Below are 22,788 nucleotides of genomic sequence, written 5' to 3' on the forward strand. Positions count from 1 at the left end.
AATAATTTTCTAATATTCTAAAACTCTTATACGGGCTTCTGCGTTTTCATATCTGTCAAGAGCAACATCTAAGATTAATGCTTTGTCAGTTTTTTATATTGAAAATAGAATGTCTTCAGTAGTAGTAATGTTTAAACTTTCATGTTAGTGAGAATGACTGAGAAACGTTTGAGATGCACTCTTGTTTAGTTAGGAATACAGAATTAGACTAAATGTAAGAGAAAAATTAATAACAGGTTATTCAGTTTAAATAACTAATATTCTATCTTGTGTATCTGTCAATGACAAAATTTATAGTTGCAATTATAGAAAACCAAGGAAAGTATAGCTGACACAGAGAATTTATTTTATACTTGAAATCATGTCATTGTGTTATTTTTTGGCTGAATTTTTATCTGCCAGGAATTCCTCCTAATTTTCAAGAAATGTCAAACGCAGCATCGATGTCTTGGGGTTTTCATAAATGTCTGTATAAAATCAACTTTAAAATTGGTATTTCTTTTATTTCTTCTTGTTCTTTAGACTTTCAAAATTAAATAAGGTGGGGGGGGAAGAAGAAATAAAAGGGAACAAGGAAGGAAAAAGAAACGTGTGTTCATTGCTTTAATATTATTATAAATGTGCCTACTAGATACAAAGGACCCTTTCTTTTTTCTGGCCTATGGTGTCCTGGTCTATGGTGCTATGGAGAATACTCCAGATCCTATTTAGCATTGATTATACTTTTTTAACTTCTTCCACAGTGTTGCATTTACAAAGCCTCCCTCCAGTTCACCATTACCCGCTCTGCACAAGGATAGGTTCGGAATGCTACACTTAAATAATTTGCCATGGAAAAAAGCTAGTGTTGGTAGTTCTTAATTATTATTAACATTAAAAGGGCTTGACATTTAAAAATAAAAGAAAATGTTACGGTGAGCTTCATAAGCAACAGTAAATAGTGTGAGGAAAAGTATAAGCATTTTGAAAGACTTGGGATTTGGGCATTTTACTCAACTAAGCATTTAAATTATATTTTTCATTACGTTAAGGGTGATGAACATTATTGCAATGTGTACATTAAATGTGGCCCCACAAATAATGAAACAAATACAGATTATGAAATGCCATGGTCATTATAATTTTGAAGCAGCTACAGTCTCTGGGAAATTTTCAACGCTCAGTACTTTGCAACCTTTCCTGAGCACAGCACGTTTTTTAAAGAGGAAAGCCTCCTGCATCGGCTTGACTCCAACTCCCTGCAGCACTGGGAGGATCCAGTATGTCATTTCTAAGAACCCCACTTGAAATCCTGAAACTCCAAGTTAAATCAACACATTGCTCCTAGGCTCCAGTAATGAGTATCTCAGTCCTCACTAGGCTGCCATGTGTTCTGGCAAAGGAGGGGAATCAGCTGTCCAGTTCCCTGCTGATATAGAAATGGAAGATCTGCCGAAGCCAGACGTGTTGCCACCTACATCTAGCTGCAGAACAGCCTGCGAGTGGTCAGCTGCTTTCAGTGCACTGAATGTTTCTGAAGGCACTGCTAATTACTCTGGAAGATTTCAGGATGCACAGAGGCATGGGTTGACCCTCGTGTCTAGGTCTTACAGCTTAATTAAAATAAGATTCACTATGAAATATGACATTGTGGGAATTCTCTTTGTTTTGATCTATTAATCTGTCTTGTGCTAAAACATATCATACCAGCTGAAAATCAGAGTTTTCATCTGCTTGAACATGGCCGATAAGAAAGCACTAACCCTATGAAGGCTTTTTAAATTATTGTTTTAAATTTTTCATCCATATATACAATTTTTCTGTTCCCCATTAGAAGAAATATCTACAATGTTTAAGGTTCAATAAACCTTCAAAGGCCCAAACTGCTGGCTTCTTGGGGTGCAACATGGAAATCGTTAGAGAACAAGAACATCTGCAATACAAATTCAAAATTTAATCTGTTTGCTGGTCCCTTTAGAAGAGGAAGTTTTATCTATCTTTCTGTAGGCACCAGCTTACCATTTCTTCATGTGAGTTGTTAAAAGAGCATGCATACAGATGAGTTCTTGGACGTCTGATAGCAATTTACTTACCCAAAGATCTCATTTGCATGTGACAAAGTAGATGCATATAGAGTCTAGGTTTCATTTTATGCTTACATTGAGCCTTTAAGTGACTGCTGCTGAGCACGTCCTTGGAATAACAAGCTGTGTTTGCAACTTCATCCCCTAAAAGTTCATAACACTTCCGCTGGATTAGCACTTTAGAAAGTTACAGAGAGTATGACAACTTATTCTACATTTGGTTGAGTACCTAAAGGAATGGACAACATTAAAGAATGCATGTTGCAATGTTGCAACAGATGATTTGGCTAACAACCTGGGCAACTAAATGAAGCAATGTTTCCGTGTGCTATTAATGGAGCTGGCATTTCACCCTCAGTGTTTACCCCTAAGGTCGATCCAAACAGTTTTGTCAGACCTGTGGTGAGCTCCATGACCATTACTGAGTGTCCTTGCTTTCAACTCTATAAAATGGTTAAAATTATATGGCAATGTTTGTACCTCACAGTCTGTTTTGATCAAAGGCTGGTGGTTTCAGACTGAATGCGTCGTACGTTGAGCACAGGCTGTATTTGATGCCATCGTGATGAAATAATCCAGAGCTTCCACATGCTGTCATGGTTATCTACATCATAATAACAAAGACATTTTTTGCATCAGGTCAGTTGAACTTGGCCGTACAAAGCCTGCTTTAGGTTTTGTTTCAATATTTCAATATTTTCAACAACAAAACTTCACAGAAATGGAGTATGTTGAGCTGAAGAACTCCATCCTAGTTATACACTACCTGTAGGCAGCAGGAACCAACTACATAACTGAAACAAACCACATAACTGAATATCACTTATCCATTCACAAAGAATGGGAAGAGGAAGTTTATTACACCAACACGTTTCAAAGCGTTGTTGTTGCATGATATTGTATGTGACACTCAGCTGTGTTCACTAAATTAAAGGACAGCCATTACATAATACAGCTTTGCAATGCAATGCAAGATAAACTTATTCTGATATGTTTCTAAAAAAAGAATCTTTAAATGGTTAAGGGAATGACAGTGCTTTCAGGTACAAAAGTATATGTAGATAATTGCTCTTAATCTCCATGGGAAAGAAGAAAAGTTTCAGATTAAATGATCAACATCCCTGCCTTTGGTTATTAACAGGTATTTTTCTTCCTAAGTGTGGGAGGAAACAGGGAATGAGTAACTATATTCCAGTTTATTGCTAATGCACAGAAGCCTGACAAAAACAAATCTTTGAAATGGCATAATCTATATCTAAAGTCAAAGTGCAAACAACAATCAATCACATTTTCATTCCAAGGGTGCTTGGATAGAAGACTTAACTGTTTGCTGATGAATGGAAATAAGGAAATTCTCATTTTAAAGAAAAGCTTAGTTTGCCACCAGACTTGTTTGTTTTTAATTTGGATTTTTGCCTTTTTTTTCTGACACTGAATAATAAATCCAGCCTCTATCTGAACTTATTGCATAGCCAAGTCAGTAATTATTGTACTACTACATAATATAAATAGTAATATCAAGTCCTTTATGACTTGATTCATGATTAGGAGCAGATCAGGAATTTTCTGATGAAGCGGGTTTTTTTTTGGAAAAAGCAGATGTGCTGACGCCAAATATTTTCACAGGTAAATTACCTGTTCTAGTGAATGGTCTGGAAAACACAAAGCTGTGAAGGGCTTCCTGCATGCTTGCTGGGAGTCTGGGGACTCCTGGATGTGTCGATTGAAGGAAGGCTTACATGGAAAACAGCCCAAGAGAAAAGGGCTTGAGAGCAAAGCCACGAGCCTCCTGCTTCCATGTGACATGGCCAAGAGACCAGAAAGATGCGAGCCCCAGCTCCCAGAGTCTGACTCACCCATAAGATCCGGATGCCTGCAGACTCCCATCTCTCCCTCTCAGTCCATTGGGACAGCGCATTAAAAAACATTAATTAAGATCAGAAATGTTCTTTAGAATGTAAGCATCTGTCCCACCCCTTACAAGCAGGAGTTGGTGGACCATTTAACTGAGAAGAACCACACAGAGATATGTTATCTACTGTGTGTTTAAATATTTTCCTGGAGATGCGAGATTTCAACAATGTTACGAGTTCTCCTGTTTTTGATTACAACTGAAATTCTACATTTTTTGACTATCCATAACAATTAGAGAAAATAGTAAATAATGCCACTGCTGTTTGATCACATCAAAGAAGAGAGAGCTTCTGATGATTGGGTAGCTATCTGCCTGCTGTAGTTCATAAAATGTTTCACAGAGTTGGCAATGTAACCCAAATAATTTTAATTAACTAAAAGCAAGCTAATACATAAATATCATAGATGTAAAACAAAGGTATATGTGATCATCCCAGGCATTTCACATTTTGCAAATTGTCTTCTCATGCCAGTATGTCAGCCCATCAGATAACAAAATTACCACATAAGGTAATTCTGCTGTAAACTGAACTTTAATTTACTTTTCACCAAACAAGCTTAAAAATAACTGACAGATGGGGAGTATAATAGCTTAGGGAAACCACTGTGCTAATGCATCTAACAGTTTCCCAAACTGGAGTGCACATCTTGCTGGACTGGAATTTGAATAGATTCATGGCTGCCTGAACCCATCTGTGTAGGCATACCCTAGACCCTGGCTGTTCATGGCCCTTCAAATACTATGAAAAATAGGGACCTATGGTGGAAAAAAATGTTCCCTGCAATACAGGATAATGTAGTTTTAGTCAGTGGAAATGCTGGAGCCTCCATGGTATGAAAAACATGTATTTCAAATAAATGCAATGGTGCAATATTTACATATGCAAGAAAACAGTGGCATAGCATGAATAATTTTCCCTCTAAGAATGAACGTGCAAACCATCTTATCAGACAATACTCTGAGCCTTTAAATCAGTTTGAACACTGCATTATTTCTTATTATTTGTCCCTTTGAGAAATGATATGTTTCCTCAACGACTTTCAACAGAGCAACACTGCTCTCAAGCATGTACTATGGTTATGACCATTACTAAGGTGACAGCAGAAAATGCTATTACCGCATCATCATTTGTCACACCGTATGTCAGTTGTCATAATTTCCCCATATATCTCTTGACCTCTCTGTGTGTTAACTTGGTTGCTGGGTTAACACAGTCCTACTGTAGAAACAAAAACCTGCTATGTAATCTCCCTCTATCTCATACTTGATCCATGCAGTGTTATTTCAAGGCATTGTCAAAGGCATTAGGTGCTTGTCTGTTGTGAAGGATCATGGTTTCACAAATACTCTAGAGGAAAGTAACGGAAAGAGTGCACCATAGCAGGCTGTGCTTCTCTTTTTCTTATTTTTCTTTTTTGTTGTTTTTGTTGGTTTTGTTTGGTTTGGTTTCTGTGGATATAACAATCCAATAGATAATACTACACAAAAAAGCGTGCAGGGGACAGGATGAGCACACAGTCATTTCATGGGTTTGGTAAGTTTGAAAGTAGCTACAGTTTTGCTGTTTTAATTTTGTCATCTGCAAATGTTAATGAGCATGGTATGAATGGATCCTCAGAAGGAAGAGTGGACTGTTCAAGATTAGCACTGTTTCATTAACCTGATTTACACCCTTTGCACCCATCCTGCATTTGGCAGTCTTTTCCAAATAATGCTACCAGAGTACAAAAAGGTGTAAAATGAGGAAAGGAGTGGCTCAGCAAAACAACTGAAGCCAGCACTGAAGAAATGTAACGTTACTTATGACACACAGTTGAGCATTCAGTCAGGTCTCTTTTACAAGCAATTGATATTCTTGATAGGCTGTGCATAATGTTGTCGAGAGACTTAGGAGGATGTTAACATTTCATTACTCTTGCCATTGATTTCTTTCTGCTTTCTTCATGACAAAAGTCAAAACGTGACCTCTTATTCCACTGAATTAGTTCCAGAGCACTTGGCATTATTGACCTCCTAATGAAAATTAATGATGGCTCTTTTGATTCAGTCTTTCAAGTAGGTACACCAAGCACATTTAAGAAACAGGCACATCTATTTCTCATATTGAGATGAAATAACACGCTGTTAAGTAACAAAATGTACATTAATGCAACATTAAATTTGCAAATGTAAGCACATAGAATTCAAGAGATTTAAACTGCATTATCAGGAGCTGATGCTGCAAAGATTTAAGCTTGGCAATAATTTCAGAGCTGGAAAGCCAATGAGTTTTACAAGTAAATATACACATACACTTAGAACATTTCAGCCCCAGGCCCTAAATTTATAGTAAATATCTGGCTAAGACTGAAATGCTTTTACTACGCAACAGAGGCAATTGTACATTAGCTTAGGTATTTCCTTGTTTTTCCCTTTTAAAGCTAGAGAAGAATTCAAATTCTTTTCAGCGACCTTTTTCTTCTGCGCTCACAAACGGTCACCCCACAGTTGAGTGGATTTCCTTCATAGGGAGCCTTATACCAATGTTTATGTACAAACTGACTTCAGTCTATGGATATGTGTCCTTTCTCCCTTGTGTGTTTGTAAATAAGGATTACCTCTTCCAGGTGAAACAGAAAAGGTGAATTGATTCATAACTGGAGATTGGGTAAAATCTTGCCATTTTATCTAAACAACTTCCTATTCCTGGGAAATTCTTCCAGAAATAGTTCCTGGGGAATTATCTAGGAAATCTGCAAGAATAATGGATAAACTAACTTACTTTCTCTCTTTCTTTAGACAACAAAGACTATGATGCATATCTATCCTATACCAAAGTGGATCCTGACCAGTGGAATCAAGAAACTGGAGAAGAAGAAAGATTTGCTCTTGAGATCCTACCAGATATGCTTGAAAAGCATTATGGATACAAGTTGTTCATACCAGACAGAGATTTGATTCCCACAGGAAGTAAGTCACATCTTTATGCTTGTGTGTTTCCTAAACAGCAAATGCAGTAATTGCAGTGATTGTTTTGATATCTTTTGTACGCTTACTCCTTCAGAATGTCATCTTTCCTCCCTCAACTCAGGGAATGATGAAGATAAGCCACCAAACATACTTAATGTGTTGTTAACAGATAAGAGGATTATTTTTTTAGTAATTGTATTGTATTGATTGAAGGTGAGAGTGCAGAAAGTGCATGCATAAGTAAAGAAATGAATGAGACTAACATTTTTTTTCACAGATTTTTGAGCACTTGCATATCTAGGAACAAATAGAGAGGCCTTTGTTTTCTAGTCCTTAGAGTTTGCCTGGAATGATATCCATGATTCTGTTTTATTACAGAAATTCAGATAGGGAGGAAGAAGTTGTGTTTGGACCAAGGCAAGGATTGAATAATAACATCTACAGCAGAGCAAAGCAGTGAATCCTGTTAGTGTCCACTGCAGATAAATGTAGATGGGGGTACTAAATCATTCTGAGAGACTGAAAATTAAAATTGGTTCCAGCTGGTGCAAGTAGACCTTTTTCATGTTTCCTTTACCTATTCCAACCTATGTATAGAAATTTTTTGTAAGTTGCTGTAGTATCCTTCATAACTTTAGTGTAAACATACAGGCAGCTACTAAGTTCAGTGTCTTTTACTGAAGATAAAAAAGGATGCTTGGTATAGGCAAAGCACAACATCAAACATAACTGCATGGATATTTTTGAAATCTACAGCAAACTAAGCATTAATTTGCAGAAGACAACATTTTTTGTGACTGTGTGTGGTGGAAGCATGAAAAGAAAACAAGAATCTAACCCTACAATACACCTCAGAGTATCATTTAGGTTTGAGACTGAGGCCCTGAAGCACATAGTTGCTGCTCTGTTGCCTACCTGGATGACCTCGCCTTTTTAAAGTTAAAAAATGGTGATAGGCACAGTTGTTCCAATAAAGGTATAGATACTGATACAAAACCAGAGCTCATGAACAGAAACTCACAATCCATAGCACATGGAGGAATAGATGTTTTGTAGGATCACAGAATGGTTGAGGTTGGAAGGGAAGGAAGTCTGGAGGTCATCTTGTCCAATACCCAGGCACAAGCAGGGCCACTTAGAGCAGGTTAACCAAGACTATGTCCTGGCAAGCCAACCTGGCATTTTTGCAAGTGATGTGTTTGCATATTTCAGTGAGGTCTTCTGGGAGCAAGGATCTGCCTCTGTTGTTTCTCCCCAGTCTATGGGAGCAGAGTGTTGTCTTAGATTGATTTTTGAGTGCTTGTTTTATTTTGTAGCCTACATTGAAGATGTGGCAAGATGTGTAGACCAAAGCAAGCGACTGATCATCGTCATGACTCCAAATTATGTGGTAAGAAGAGGCTGGAGCATCTTTGAACTGGAAACGAGGCTTCGAAACATGTTAGTCACGGGTGAAATCAAAGTGATACTGATTGAATGCAGTGAACTACGAGGAGTTATGAACTACCAGGAGGTCGAGGCCCTGAAACATACCATCAAGCTCCTCACTGTCATTAAATGGCATGGACCAAAATGCAACAAGTTGAATTCCAAGTTCTGGAAACGTTTACAGTACGAAATGCCTTTTAAGAGGATTGAACCCATCACACACGAGCAGGTTTTAGATGTCAGTGAGCAGGGGCCCTTTGGGGAACTGCAGACAGTCTCCGCAATTTCCATGGCTGCTGCCACCTCCACTGCTCTTGCCACTGCCCATCCAGACCTGCGCTCCACCTTTCATAACACATATCATTCACAGATGCGCCAGAAACACTATTATCGAAGCTGTGAATACGATGTACCTCCTACCGGCACCCTGCCGCTTACCTCAATAGGTAACCAGCATACCTACTGCAACATCCCTATGACACTTATAAATGGGCAGCGGCCGCAGACAAAAACTAACAGGGAGCAGAATCCAGAAGAGGCTCACACAAACAGTGCGATACTGCCCCTCTTGCCACGGGAGACCAGTATATCAAGTGTCATTTGGTGACCGGAATGTAAGGGGCTGTCAACCCCCTTGAGTAGGAGCTGAGTCTGCAGTCCGGTGCCTGGAACTACATCCTCGACTGCTGCTGTTAAACATGCATAACAATCGATAACATACGAGGAAAAACAGGGTCTTGTACATATGTTTTTTGCAATTTCTTTGTAGCATCAGTCTTCCTGTTTTACCCATGTCTCTTCCCATTCACATTTTTGACTTTGTTTTATATGTCATTGGAATTTGTATATTTACATTTTTTTAAATGAAGAGACTGCTGTATAGATAGGAAACTTTTTTGCTTCATTAGTATAGTTTTAGACTTTTTGTTTGTTTGTTTTTAACCTCTCTTGGGAATGCTCGGACAAAGCTATGTTGATATCAGAAGCACCATCCATTTTGTTGGCCTGCCTAGCCTGATTCCTGAAGGCCATGCCTGCTGCAGTTCACCTCTTTTGGAGAATATTTGTTCTTAGAAGGACCCCATCCCTCACTGAGCTCCAGTTTCATTTCTACTCCCGTAATGTGCACTGCTCCTTCTCTGCCCTTATAATGACCCCCATTCGGGGTAACACTACAGCCTGATCATCTAACATGTAACTTGGTAGATACCTGTCAAACAACTGAATATACCCAATCTGTATCGGTTGCTTCACAGTAGTCACTACAGAGTGTGTAGAAACTAGAGGTGGTTTGGTTTTTGCTTTCTTGGGTTTGGTTTATTAATTATGATTTTAAGAATGAGTTGATTGTATCCCTTTTATAAATATAAAAGCAAACCCTATTTTTAACACTTCCTGGAAAATTATTTATGTGGCTGTGGCTTTTATTTTTAAGCACTTAACTTTTTATTTTCCCCCTTTCAAAATCCTGCAAATAAGATAATTTGCAAATGTCAGGCAAGTAAAACAAGTGAGGCAATAGGCACTGAAGTGCAGAGAGTCCTGCTGATATTTACAGTGATGACTTCCAAACCAAAGGGGAATAAAAAGACAATATTGTAGATGGTTTGTCACTTTGTATTATAGAAAGTGTTATTTTCTGAAAAAGTAAGAGCAAAACATTATTTTGCTGTGGATTACAGAGTCCCCTTGTATTTTAATGTTCCAAAAACTGTATTTGTTTTAAAATGATATATTCAGGATTAAGAAATCTTCTTTCGTTTGGTTTTAGCTTGTAATGATAAGTAAAACTTCATTAATTTCAACATGATTTAAGTAAGAACTCAGGCAGAAAAAAATGACATGAATACCAACAAATATAATTGTTTTCAGAATAAACTTTATTTATACAAAATTAATATTTAAATCAGACCTGGAAGTATTAAAAGCAATTTATTCACTTTAATGAATAAATAAATTAGTTGTATTTTTTATGTATGATTCTATCTTTGAGGAGTTGCAAATAATGTGTGTACCACGGCTGCCAGGGAAGAAAAAAAGAAACACTATGTTTACATCTGGACATCTTTAAGTCAAATGAAATAAGCATCTTACTCATCCTTATGTTTTAAATAATGGAAAAGTCCTTTCTGGTTTTAGGAAGAAAGAGGAGTGGTGTTGTAGCTCTACAACATATTCAGGCCAAGCTCTCTGCTAGTCTCTGCTAGCAGAAGCAGAGGAAATGGGGTAGAGTTATCGGTTGCAACACACTGTCATATAGTCATGGGTTTGATTTACCCTGGCAGAAATGTTACTGGTATCCTGGCAAACAGATGTTATAGTTTATTTATGGAATTAATTAGCTTTAGGTATTTTTATGGTAGCTGAATGATATTGGCCAATATAATGAATGTGTGGGGTTTGCTCATTCCAATTGTCACAATGAGAAAAGCACAGCTTATAATATTTTGGTCTTCTTAATGAGAAGTGATGTGTAGAAAGTGGGCAGGCTGCAGTCTGGGGGACATTTGTGGGAGTAATCCAGAACTGAGAGTGTGGGAGGAAATGACTACGCTCCTGTTGTAAAAGTCAAGAAATCTCAGTATCTACATAACAAGCTAATAGAGCTTTGGGATGTGCAATGATTTTTATTTGCTTAAAAATGTTTATTTCTCTGACAATTTGCTCAAGTCCTTTTCTACAATCTGTTCTTTATTACGGTGTCTCCCTCTGGACATGTGCCATACATCCACAAAATGGAAATGAAGCTACCAGGCCAGATAAAATTTCAAGAGAGATTTGCACATTCGGTTATTTTCATAGTGTAAGAAAGCTATTTTTTATTTGCTCTTACAGACACCTGTCAGGAACTGATGGCATTTTCCTTTATTCAACTGGATGCCAAATACACCAATATCCTCTGAAAGCAATGCATTATTTTTTCCCCTTTCCCTCCCCTTTACATGCCCTGGGGTAAAGACTGGGATGTGGAATAAATGTAGAGCATAACTATCTGACCGCAGTCACATTTAGACGATCAGTAGATGTTTCCTTAACCACATGGGGAGTACTTTTCTGTTGTTTTATTTTTAGTGTAGATTTAAGCACTTTGAATAGCATGATTCAGGGATTGATGGACATTATTTGATATTCACACTACTTAAAAAATTTTTGTCTTATAATGTTTTGTCATAATATTAAACAGAACAAAAACAAACAACCAAACAAAAAAAACCCCAAACCACAAAACAAAACCTGAAATAAATGGAGAAGCTGTCTATAGCTTTAGAAACATTCCTCCTTAGTATTCCTCCTCTATGAACAGCTCTGTGTGGGGAACAGTGAAGGAAACTGTTGTGTGCTCACGTGCTCTATGTTTGAAAAAAGTTCTGTTGGAACACAAAATAAAATTAATAAAAAAAAAAAAAAAAAAAAAACTAAACCTGTTATTACCCTAGTGTTTAGGCTCCATCCTTTTTTGGTGAAGTTGTTCCCGTTTTTGACAATGCAGCCTGAAGTGTGCATGCAATAGCCACATATAAGGTTTAGCCATAAACAAATAGCACTTTATTTTAAAAACTGCACAGTGTGGTGGTCGGAAAAACTTGCTCTGCCTGGTCAATAACTTTGGCTGTACGTGGATTCTATGCACATGAATTTTCCAAGTGTGGTGCTTTGTCTTTATAAGGCTCTCTATAATCAGGGTAGTCCTTGATATAAAGCTAAAGGACTCTGTTGCACAACCTGTGGAAATTCAGTATGTAGGTTCTCCAGACAGCACATATAGCTGGACAGAAATGGGGGACTGTACAGTATGCAGCTAATTATTTTGAAGGCAAAGTGTGTTGCTGGGTCTGATTCTGTTCTCAGTTGCAGCAGCATGATTTGAGAGTAAAACTAAGAAAGTTGAATGAGTGTAAGATTGAGCTGTGTGGGAGAAGAAAATTGGAAAAGCAAAGAGAAAAAGAAATTCATGTTTGCAGTCTCTGACAAGCTGAAATCTTGGCTGCAAGATAAGCAGCAGCAAAATGTCTTCTGCACTTTAGTAGGGACCCAGTTCTCACCTGGCAGCCAACATCAAACACTTTCAATATGATCTAGTTCAGAGCTAAATACTGTTAGGCTTAGATGCAAACTAAGATTTTTCTATTACTGCACAGCTGTAAAAACCATGTGTATGTTACATAATGGGTGATAATCAGTTTCAAAATAATTGGAAAGCTTGTTGTACCCGCCTGATTAAAATTCACAAAGTTTTACTTGGATATTGTGCATTAATGACACATTTAAATTATAGATAAAGCAGTGAGGTTTGGGGAAAACTGGCTGGTAAACAGGCTTCCTTCATTTTTAAATTTAAAGAAAAAAAAAAAAAAGAAGACAATATCAGGCTAGCAAGCCTAAGGAGAGTTTAATTAAAATCCAAAGAAGAAATAAAAATCACGGCAGTAAAGTAAGCTCAAAAATAAGATAAAGGCCAATGGAGAAGAAAGGTCAAAGTACCCACCTGTGTTTTGACTGTATTGTGGCATTTCTTTTCATGTAAAGCTCTGTACTCTGGCTGACCTTCATAAAGCAACTGGCTTTTTTGGTTCCCATTCAGACAGATCAGCAACACAAATATGTCCCTGTACGTCTAATACACTTCCCAAGGATTTTGTACTTGTTGGTAGTCTGGCACAGAGAATCTTTGGTTTGCCTTCTACTGTTGTGATACAGGGGATGGCAGAAATCTGTCAGTGCTAAAAAAATCTCTGTAAAAGGCTAAATTTATTATCCAGAGTAACTATATTCCTTCACACCCACCCCTTATCCTATTTGCTGTTATTAGAACACATTTTTTAACCCATTTCTCAGCTGAGCAAAAGATTAATGTGACTAGCATCAGAAAAAATGCAAGCAATTTCATAACAATGAGTCTTCTTGTATAATGAATGCTGCAAGTTCCCTTGCATTTTTTCTGTATAATCACAACTCTTCACTTCCTAAATAGCCCACTGAATGGAGGTTGGAGAACACCATTGTGTCTTTCATTTGAGATTCACTGAATTTAGCGTGGATACTGAGCTGTCATTTGTGATGTAATTTTTCTGGGCTATTTTCCATTGACTCTGACTATATCCTCCAAGAGGATGTGTTGGCAGCATCGAACTTCTCCAGCTGGCCTTGTGTTGATTTTCCAGAACTTGGAGTTGTTGCCCCAGGGAGTGAAACTAACAGAAATATTTCAGCTATTAAGAGTTTTCCTATGCTTTTTGTTTGCTTAAATTCTGATTAAGACAAACTTTGACCTTTGCTCTGGACTAGTAAACTCTGCAGGTAGGAGGTCAAGAGTCCATAGGCTCATGAAGTAGTTAGAGCAGAAATTACAAAGGCAGTCCTGATACCTTATTCAGAAAATTTACAAATTTTGAAGCTGCTCAGGTTACTAAAAACTGAGTACATTGAGACTGAGGGTTGTTGAAGGCAAGTATTCTACTTGTTATTACAACCAGCCTCATTCCAAAACCTTATCAGCATTCTTACATGAAATAGCCAGTATACTAGATAATGTAATTTTAGAAATATTCAATAGTCAATTAAAATATTTTTATTTTGGTGGATTTAGAGTAACATGATTCTCTAGGTTCTAAATGTTAAATGAAATAGATAATCTTTATCTAGTACTGAGATTACAGAAAGTACAAATATATCTTTTCTGGGTCACTTGTATTAGGAAAAAAATGTGAAGAAAAATTTGAGAGCTAAGCACTTGATAGAGATTTTTTTTTTATATCTTTTATAAAGACATCTCTCTTAACCGTCAAGACATGACAGAATGAACACATAAACCACTCCAAAAGTAAAGTGGATGTGCTTTTTAACCTTCTCTTTCTCTTTTTATCAAATATTATCTCTTTCTACCCCCCCTCAAAAATATAAAAATCATCCCAGGAAAATTAATACCTACCAAGCCCATACTCTCAAACACATTTGGTGACAGATAAAGAAGTGCAAGCTGGAGTCAGGGGCTGTACCACACAGCTGTGACTGAGAAGCTCTGCGGTGGGGACACTATGTACACCCACATGGAGAGAGGGAGAACACAGGGTCCTTTGGCCATCGTGTTTAGTTACTCCTATGTCAGGTAGGTGCAGAAGGAACTATAGACTCAGCACATCGCTACTCTTCTACCTGCTATAGGCAACACACAGAGAAGGTGGGCAGTAAACCTTGATGTTAGGGACAGTAAACATGTGTGCCCTCAGCTGACCGAGTACAAGTCCCCCACTGCAAAGCGGCCTGAAGAGCAGAAACAGCTGACAGTGTTTCCCATTTGTTCAGTGTGCAAAATAAAAGCCAGCACTGAGCATAGGAAGAGGTTAGCTTACTGGGTTAGTGTGCAACCCACGAAATGACTGTTACGGGAAAGTGCCACCTCAGTCAGCTAGCACCATACCTGAGCTCCCTCTCAGGAACTTCCATCCCATCCCATCCTGCCCCTTCCCTTTCCTCTCCGTTTGCCTTGCAGGCTGTATTAAAAGTAGAAGCACACAAAGCTTGCTGTGAACCCTCAGGTTGGGGTACATATGAGAACTTCTTGCAGAGATGCTTAGGGTGAGTAGATGTCTTCTCTCCTGAGAAGAGACTTACAGGAGCAAAGCTTTCATTTGTAAAACGTTTTTATTTTTGTTCTCAGTTCGCACAGCATTTTCCACATCCCTGTAGAGCGCTCGTGAAGCAACATCCTGATACTGTCCTGAACCTTCTGATTTACTGTGAAGTAAAAAGAAAGTCTTAAAAAGGTCAGTCATGGGATCAAAATATTTTCACCCATGCATCTGCCATTAAGCCGCAGGGTCTGCACAGACACCTGAAAAAAAAAATAAACAAAGAAAAGCAAAACAGCAATGCAATGACTAAACCCTATTTAAACCTGGTTTTTAAGAGCTTGTTTTTTCTGGGAAGGTTGTATTCTCCTGCTGTTTTGTAGGAAGTTATGTGAGAAACTGCTTTAAATTTTCTTTTCATTCTTTAGATGACAGGTAAATCACAGGGAGATTTTGGTGGTTTTTTTTTTTTAGAAAGTCCCATTCTTCATTGTAAGGTTAAAACACAAGCGGCAATGAATTTACAGACTTCGAAGGAATTGTTTGCCAGAGCTAATATTCTCTGGTGAACAGCTCACTGCAGCCCTAGTTAAGTTCTTAGGGACATTTCAGTAGAAAATTTAAACAACTCTTATTATACGTGTACCTTCAGCATCACATTAGAACATCGTACATTTGTCTTCTTAAAATCCAGACAACTTCAAATGGAACAATTATGTAAATACAAAGCAGAGAGGAAAACAGCAACACAACTGTCTCTCCGTCTATCTTAGCAAAATAGTTCAGTAACATCAGGTTCCTTCTTTGGGATCACCAACCTATGCCTACCTCAGCAACACACGTGAATCTTTGCAAAATGTGCAGGTATCTGGGGGAAAAATTCTCAAATCTTAGTTACACAAAAAGCACTTTATACATTTTTCATGCCTATACATAGATTCTTTCACTTGTAATCGTTTAATCATAGTACAATACAACAAAACAAGTAGCATAAAAATTCATAAAAATTCAAGGTGGCACTGTGACACTGATACGTAGCTAGGGGAGGGAGAAGTAGAGCAAAGATGTTTCCTACTCATGTCAGGACAAGGTAAAGTGGTGCATGATTAGCACTCAGCTAGTCCTGCTGCCACAGGAGATTATGGACAACCTTTGCCTGTAGGACTCTACATACCCAAATTTGCCAGGTACTTCTTCACCTCCTGGGTGCTATCTCAAGCCACTTATATAGCCTTGTTAGAGGTAGGAAATGTTTTTTCTAGATGATGGGATCTACCTGAATCAAATCATAGGAATATCTGCCAGAGTTCCTATCATTGTAAGTAATAATTAGTGTCAGTACAGTTCATCTCTTATTTTCACCACTTACCTCTTCACTCTCCTAAACAAAAGAGACTGTGAATAGCTCTCAGTGCCATAGAGCAAATAGCACTCCTACACTCTGGGGTTTTTTTACTGTTAGGTATTTGAGGAGTGAGAAGCAGCAGAAATACCCTATCTGCTTGAAACGACACATGCCAATTGTTCTTTATGGAATTTTGAAGAAGAATTCCCTGTTCAGTCATCTTGGGCATCTTACCTGCCACACTCCTTTCAAGATCTTGAAAAACATAGAGACATCAGGAATAAATCTCCTACCTGTGCATATTGCATGTGTTCAAAGAGCTGCTGGGTTTCCTCAGCTCCCACTTCAGTCAGTTCTCCACTTCATAGACACTCCAACAAAGAGGTTTAGAAAGTGAAAATGGTGCTTTCAGGTGCCATAATATATGGAGTCTTAGACACAGTGAGTCTGATGTCATATGTTCACTGAGAGACCAGGTTTCTGTGAGAAACATGAGGTTTCCTTCTCATTTTGGACTTCTGATTGCCATCTGTTGGCTTGCTAAGGTTATCCTAAGACTCGAAAAATAAAATCAGATATTTCAAAGTCAAGGTGAATCAATGGAAATGTATAATATCATCATTGATCGTTTCAAGTAGCTGATTAGAACACACAAATCTGCCCCTTTTTCCCATTCCTCCTCCTGTCCTTCTGCCCTAGTCAGTCACCAGCTATAACATTCTAAATGTTCTGTAAAGATATGGTCTTAGGTTTTATTATTATATTAGTCAGTAAACTCAGAAATAGTTTAATATAACATCTTGGTTTCCTTGTAGAAGTTTACAGTTTCATTAATCATTTTCATTTTAGCCCTGTTCAGTAGCTAATAAGGTTTAAGTAGACAGCTGCCCAGTGCTGGGCAGTGGTGAAAGAGCCAACACATTTAGTGAGTTGAGGATGCTAAAAGGCAAAACACCAATCTTAGCTCTTACAGTAAAATGGAATTACATTATCTTCCCACCATTACATCTGATATCCACTGCTGTCACTCATAGCAATTTTGAGTCATGTATGGATTTTGCAAGAAAAGCACACTATTAGGTCTGTGCTGTTCCTAGTGTCCTGTGGTGGTTCATAATATATGAACTTAGACATATGCATCATTTAACAGATAAACATCTTACTAATATATAGTACATAACTGTGATTTCTTCAGAAGATAAGAAAGCAAAATGACCAAAAAGACCTTTACAAGAAAGAACATGTGCCTAGTTGCAATAGTAGAAGAAGAATTTCACTGCCTTCACTTTTACAGAACAGCTGCAAATGTAATACAAATAAAGAAATAAAGGTCTGCAGAGAAAAGTTTTATTCTAACGTCAGCTGCAGTATCTTTTTATCAGCCACAATTTGTCTAGGGGATTTAGGTTTTTTTTAATCTTATTTAGTTACTTTACTCAGCTCAGGAGGAGCTGGCTGTCTATAAACAGAGTGCACAACACAACTCAAGCAGTAACAGTCCCTTCTTGGGTGTGCTCTATTCAAAGTTAATAGCTGGATAAACACCTCGGTAAGGCATTTTATTATGAAAGCTCTCATCTGGCCTTCTGTAATTCTGGGAACAACCGTAGCTGAAATGCTCCGTAGCTGCTATTGAATACATGTGCATACTTTGAAGATATAAATCTATACTTACCAACTTTAAAATATTTTGCATTGATAGAATGAAACAAACAAGTGCCATGCTACGCTTTGGGACCATTCTTCTTAATTTTCTTAATGGCTGATAGAATTAAAATATAATTCTGCTCATTTTAGCAGAATTAACAAGGTGTATAACTGGTGCAAAAAAGAGCAGAATCAGGCCCAGAATTTGCAAACATGGATTTCTGGTTATTCTATAATTTCATTGAAGATTCAGCATCATTGTCTTTTCCACATTATTATTGCTATATAAACAATAGACTAACATATGCATTCTTTCCAAGGCTTTCTTTAAGGCTACAGATATCACTAAAAACTGGAGAATATGCCTCTTCCTTTATACACTTCATGCAAAATCACTGAAGCTAAAATAGAAACACTAATGTTAAGTAGAGATGCATCAACCTATATTTATGCCTACTGTATATTAAATATTTTACCTAAAGAGATTAACTTATATTTATTTTTTAAAAAAATTTAGATGGGTCATAGCTAAAAGCAACTGCATTTTTGTAGTAATACTATACACATTGCTGAGAAGCAAGAGATTTGTGATCAAAATGTTACCTAGTTTCAGTGTATGTTACTTTAAAAAGGACATGTTTTATGTTATCCTAACCTTTGGGAAATTCACCAAGCCTGGTATATAAAACTGAGCAGCTTATTGTAACAACTATAACATATTAAACATTTTTGTATTTTCATCAGTTTTTATGCTTACAGGAGAAAAGACATCACTCACTAAATATGAATGCTGCACATGTTAGCAATAGAAATATTGATTTTTGTAACTTTGATTGCACTTGCCTTAACTTTTCCACACACATATACAAACACAAATAACACACAGAGGGGAAAAAAAAGAAGATTAAAGGAAATAAAATCCACAAAAGTAGGCAAGTTTTGCATTATTTAATGGATAATGACACATGATCATATTAACTAGAATCCTTGTAAAGAGCACATGATGCCGTAGGTTTGTTAAAGCACAAGGTGTACTTTGTCTAGATTAAAAAAACACACACAAAAAAAAAAAAAAAAAACAAAAAAAAAACTTTTGGTGTGACTTTGCTTTAGGTTTAAAAAAGTTGGATGTTTAAAAAAACCTCTTTATTACTTGCATATGAATATTTTTGTATAATTATATCTGAAGAAGGTTTTAAAACAAAACAAAAAACCCTACTTGCTTTATGGTGTGCAAATTTTAGAGAAAAATAAACAGGGTATGTGTCCAATTTGTAAACAATGTTCTCCTTTCAAGATTACGCTTTCGCTGGCTAAATGCAAGGTTATGACAACTTGAAATACTTTTTTGTGAACTGAAAAAGGAAAAATAAAGCAATGTGAATAATTTGCGTATGCAAACTTTTTTTAAAAGAAATTGTTGCTAATAGCAATACAAATTTAATAGCATGATAGGGAAGGCTTTGAAGATTTCAGTTCAGTGATTTGAATTGCAGGACATACTGGGCCAGAGTATATGTATGGGATAAACTGGCACAGCTCCACTGGAGGCAATGGAGCTGCTCCAGCTTACACCAGCTGAGAACCCGACCTTTTGCTTAAGAATACTTTTAACAGTAAATATCTCTCTATTAGTATTTTCTTTCTTGTTGTTTCATCTTGTTCTGCTGTTTTATTTCTTAAGGATATTTCTTTAGGATGTGTGTATTCTGTGCGTATTCTTTTTTCTTACAAACATGAAGGGTTATGGATTTACTCAAAGTAAAGCAAGTAGTGCAGCCTCATAACTCTCTGAGGGAAAGACTTGGCATGCATGTGTGGGTGTCCACATACGTATATGACTTACTACTGCATCACTCCCGTTTTATGGTTGTTTAGCTCCACTGGAACCACAGGGTGACAGAGGAATGGAGAAACATGGTAGTGAATAATTTATTTAGCAGTGGTGTGTGCGAGCAGAGTGGAAGACCCTGACTGATACAGGAACTATAGTGAATGAATGTAGCTCAAATCACAGCAATGTTGTCATTGTACAAATGAAAGCTAACAAGAAAAATGTCCAAAAAGTCATTACTGAAAACCTGGATGAATGTTTTTCTTTTTTAAATTTGTTGAATACGACATCATGCCTGAGTCAGGACAAATTCCCTCCTTGGTTTTCCAAACGGACTGTAAGCTCAGTGGCTACTCTTCTCAACTGCAATGTCATAAAACAGGAGTGTTGTTATCCAATACAATGGGTTTATACCCATGTTATACTAGTCTCATGAACTGCAATCACCTTCTTTTTGGCTTTTCTTTTAAGACCCTTATATCCTCAACTCTTTGAAAGACAAGAAAAACACTTAACTTGTTTCCAGACTTTCATATTTTTTTTACGTTGTGTATCCCCTCAGATTCCAGGGGAATTGCTCCAAATTTAAACCTCTGTGACACAAAAAATTGGGGCCTTGCAATAAGAGACTGGCAACAGGGTGGTACAACAGCACTTACAAAGGCTGATCATATGCCACAGCTAGTGCTTAAGTTGGCAAAAGAGCTAGTGATCTTCTTCCTCCAGAGGCTCAGGCCACAGACCACCCTGTGTCTTTGTAACTTATGACTATCACAAGACTTTTAAGACATGACAACTGGATCATTGCGGCAACATGTATTTAAATAAATTTTTAATATAACCACTGTATTCTGCATCTGCAGGCTTGAGTTTGGAGTCAAAGTGACCTTTATTACAAAATATTGTTTCTACAGACAGGCCCCTCTTTGAACTGCATCTACTTCTCATTAGATTTTTATCTTGGTTAACCAAAATATTAATAAGATCATGTGATTAAATGATCGTGGTTTCACCAATATCAATATTGGCCTGGTATGACGGCAGGAAATATATTTAACATTCTGTTAGACATTGTAAGAGTTATGATTACTCAACTACCAGCATGTCAAGTGCACAGAAACATGGTATCCACTGTAAATTCAAAAAAATATTTATGTATGTCTAGTTACATTTTTAAAATATTGATATTAAACAGACATTAAAAAATCAGGAACACAAAGGGCTGTATTCTTTACTGCATTATTCTGCGTTCCTTGCAGTTCTTAGACTCATGACTGAGACAAGTATAAATGCAGAAATGCTATTAATTGCTGGTATTCCTTCCCAAAATTATGTATGTGTAAACAGACTGGGAAGCCATGTAGGGCTGCATGCTTGAATAGACACAACCACAAGTTGTAGAAGAAAGTAAACAAGAAAATTGCTTGGAAAAGCACTCTGAAGTCCTGGTTCCAAAAGATAAATAAATAAAGAGAGAGAAAGACAGAGACAGAGGCAAACAAACAGAAAGAGAAAAAGGACCAACAAGCTCCAGTAGTGATAAAAATACTTAGAGCACATCTGGAAAGCTTTCTTGGAGACTGCTGACCAGCACCATGTAAAGTCATTGTCTGGAACTCTACATTTCATGAATTCTGTTTCCTGACAAAACCACAGAATTTCTTGTTTTCTTTTCTTCTGCTGTGAGCTCTCATCCTCACACAGTCCTCCCCTTCAGCATGATGTAGCTCAAATACTGGAAACAAAGTTCCTGAGCGTAGGAAACTAATTCTGCTTTTGAGGGTCTTTTGGATCACCAAATTATTATTATAGTAAATTTCATTTATTGATTAGATGACAGATTTTCCCTCTCCTTCATGAGTACTTATTTCCCCTTTGTATTTTTTACCAACGTGCTTTTTCTATTTCTTCTTTTTTTCATATTTATTTTATTTTGCACAGATAATTTAATTTGGTAGTTAACAAAAAAAAATGTGTCTTTTAAGTACTAGTTTTGCCTTCTTAGGAATTCAGTGAGGTATCTGTAATTGAAACATAGGTTCTGAACAGAGTGTGAAATGCAGCTGTTCACACATTTGTGAGCCTACACCTACTGCATCAGGGAGATTAGAATGTTTTTTGAAGTAATACATACATTACTGAAAATTAAATGTTCAGGTATTTATGGTATCCACTGAACTGCAAATAAAGCTGTTGTTTGTAAGTAGAGAGCTTGTTTAGTTCAACTGGAGGACTATATACAAGATCTTCTGTTAAACAACCTGCTAAGAATCATAAAAGACACCCTGATAGTCATATACTACAAAAGGTGATGCTGACAATAAGAAAAAGAGGCATTACAATGTAAGGTAGACCTGTAATTATAGTTTAAGTTTTCATTGTCTCTCCAAAAGGTCTGGGAAACACATCCTCACCTGAAATAGACTCATGGATTACAGACAGAGTAGTTTCAAAGCTTAGTGAAAGCAAACGTCAAAAGTAAAATGAGCAGCAAGCATATTTTTCAGCAGAACAGGAACTACAGTACTGAGAATAACACTAACATCCACACGGAGGAGTTAAAACAGTAACAGAGAAGTGATGTCTAAATGCTTTGTCTAGAGACTGAAAAATAGGCTCCAGAAAATTAGTCAGAGATCTTTAAAGTGTTTTACTTTCCCATTACATTCTGAATGGGTTCCTTCTTTTAAATCAATGTGCATGCCACAAAATCAAATAGCTATTCTTCCAGGCTATTAATGCTGATGAAACTTAACCAATTTAGTATGTTCACCATACTTATATTGCAGAGGAATATGCACTAAACAAGGACATCTAGGACAAAGCTAGGACAAAGCCTGTGGCCTTTATGAATACTTTATATGGCACTCTCATTTCTGTCTTGAGAAACTGGGTGTTGACTGTCATCAGATTTAATATTGGCTATGGTGAAGACAGCTGTCAGAAGCAACATAGCCCAACTATTTGGTTTGCCAATATACTGTGGCTTCTCTGTCAGCAGCACTGGATACACTGGCAACAACAACCACAAGCTTTTT

At 37.1% G+C, this 22,788-nt stretch overlaps 1 protein-coding gene across 1 annotated transcript in view; it reads left to right on the plus strand.

The window, feature by feature from the left end:
- The window catches only part of IL1RAPL1 (interleukin 1 receptor accessory protein like 1), a 770,634-nt gene extending 759,888 nt beyond the window's left edge, over window positions 1-10,746 (plus strand). Inside the window, exons 10-11 of the mRNA XM_075097466.1 lie at window positions 6,757-6,927; window positions 8,244-10,746. Coding sequence (XP_074953567.1) covers window positions 6,757-6,927; window positions 8,244-8,962 — 890 coding nt within the window. The 3' untranslated portion in view covers window positions 8,963-10,746. The remainder of the gene's footprint in view (window positions 1-6,756; window positions 6,928-8,243) is intronic.
- The last annotated feature ends 12,042 nt before the right edge of the window (window positions 10,747-22,788 follow it).

This window comes from Phalacrocorax aristotelis, chromosome 1, assembly GCF_949628215.1.
Source record: "Phalacrocorax aristotelis chromosome 1, bGulAri2.1, whole genome shotgun sequence".
Taxonomy (NCBI): domain Eukaryota; kingdom Metazoa; phylum Chordata; class Aves; order Suliformes; family Phalacrocoracidae; genus Phalacrocorax; species Phalacrocorax aristotelis.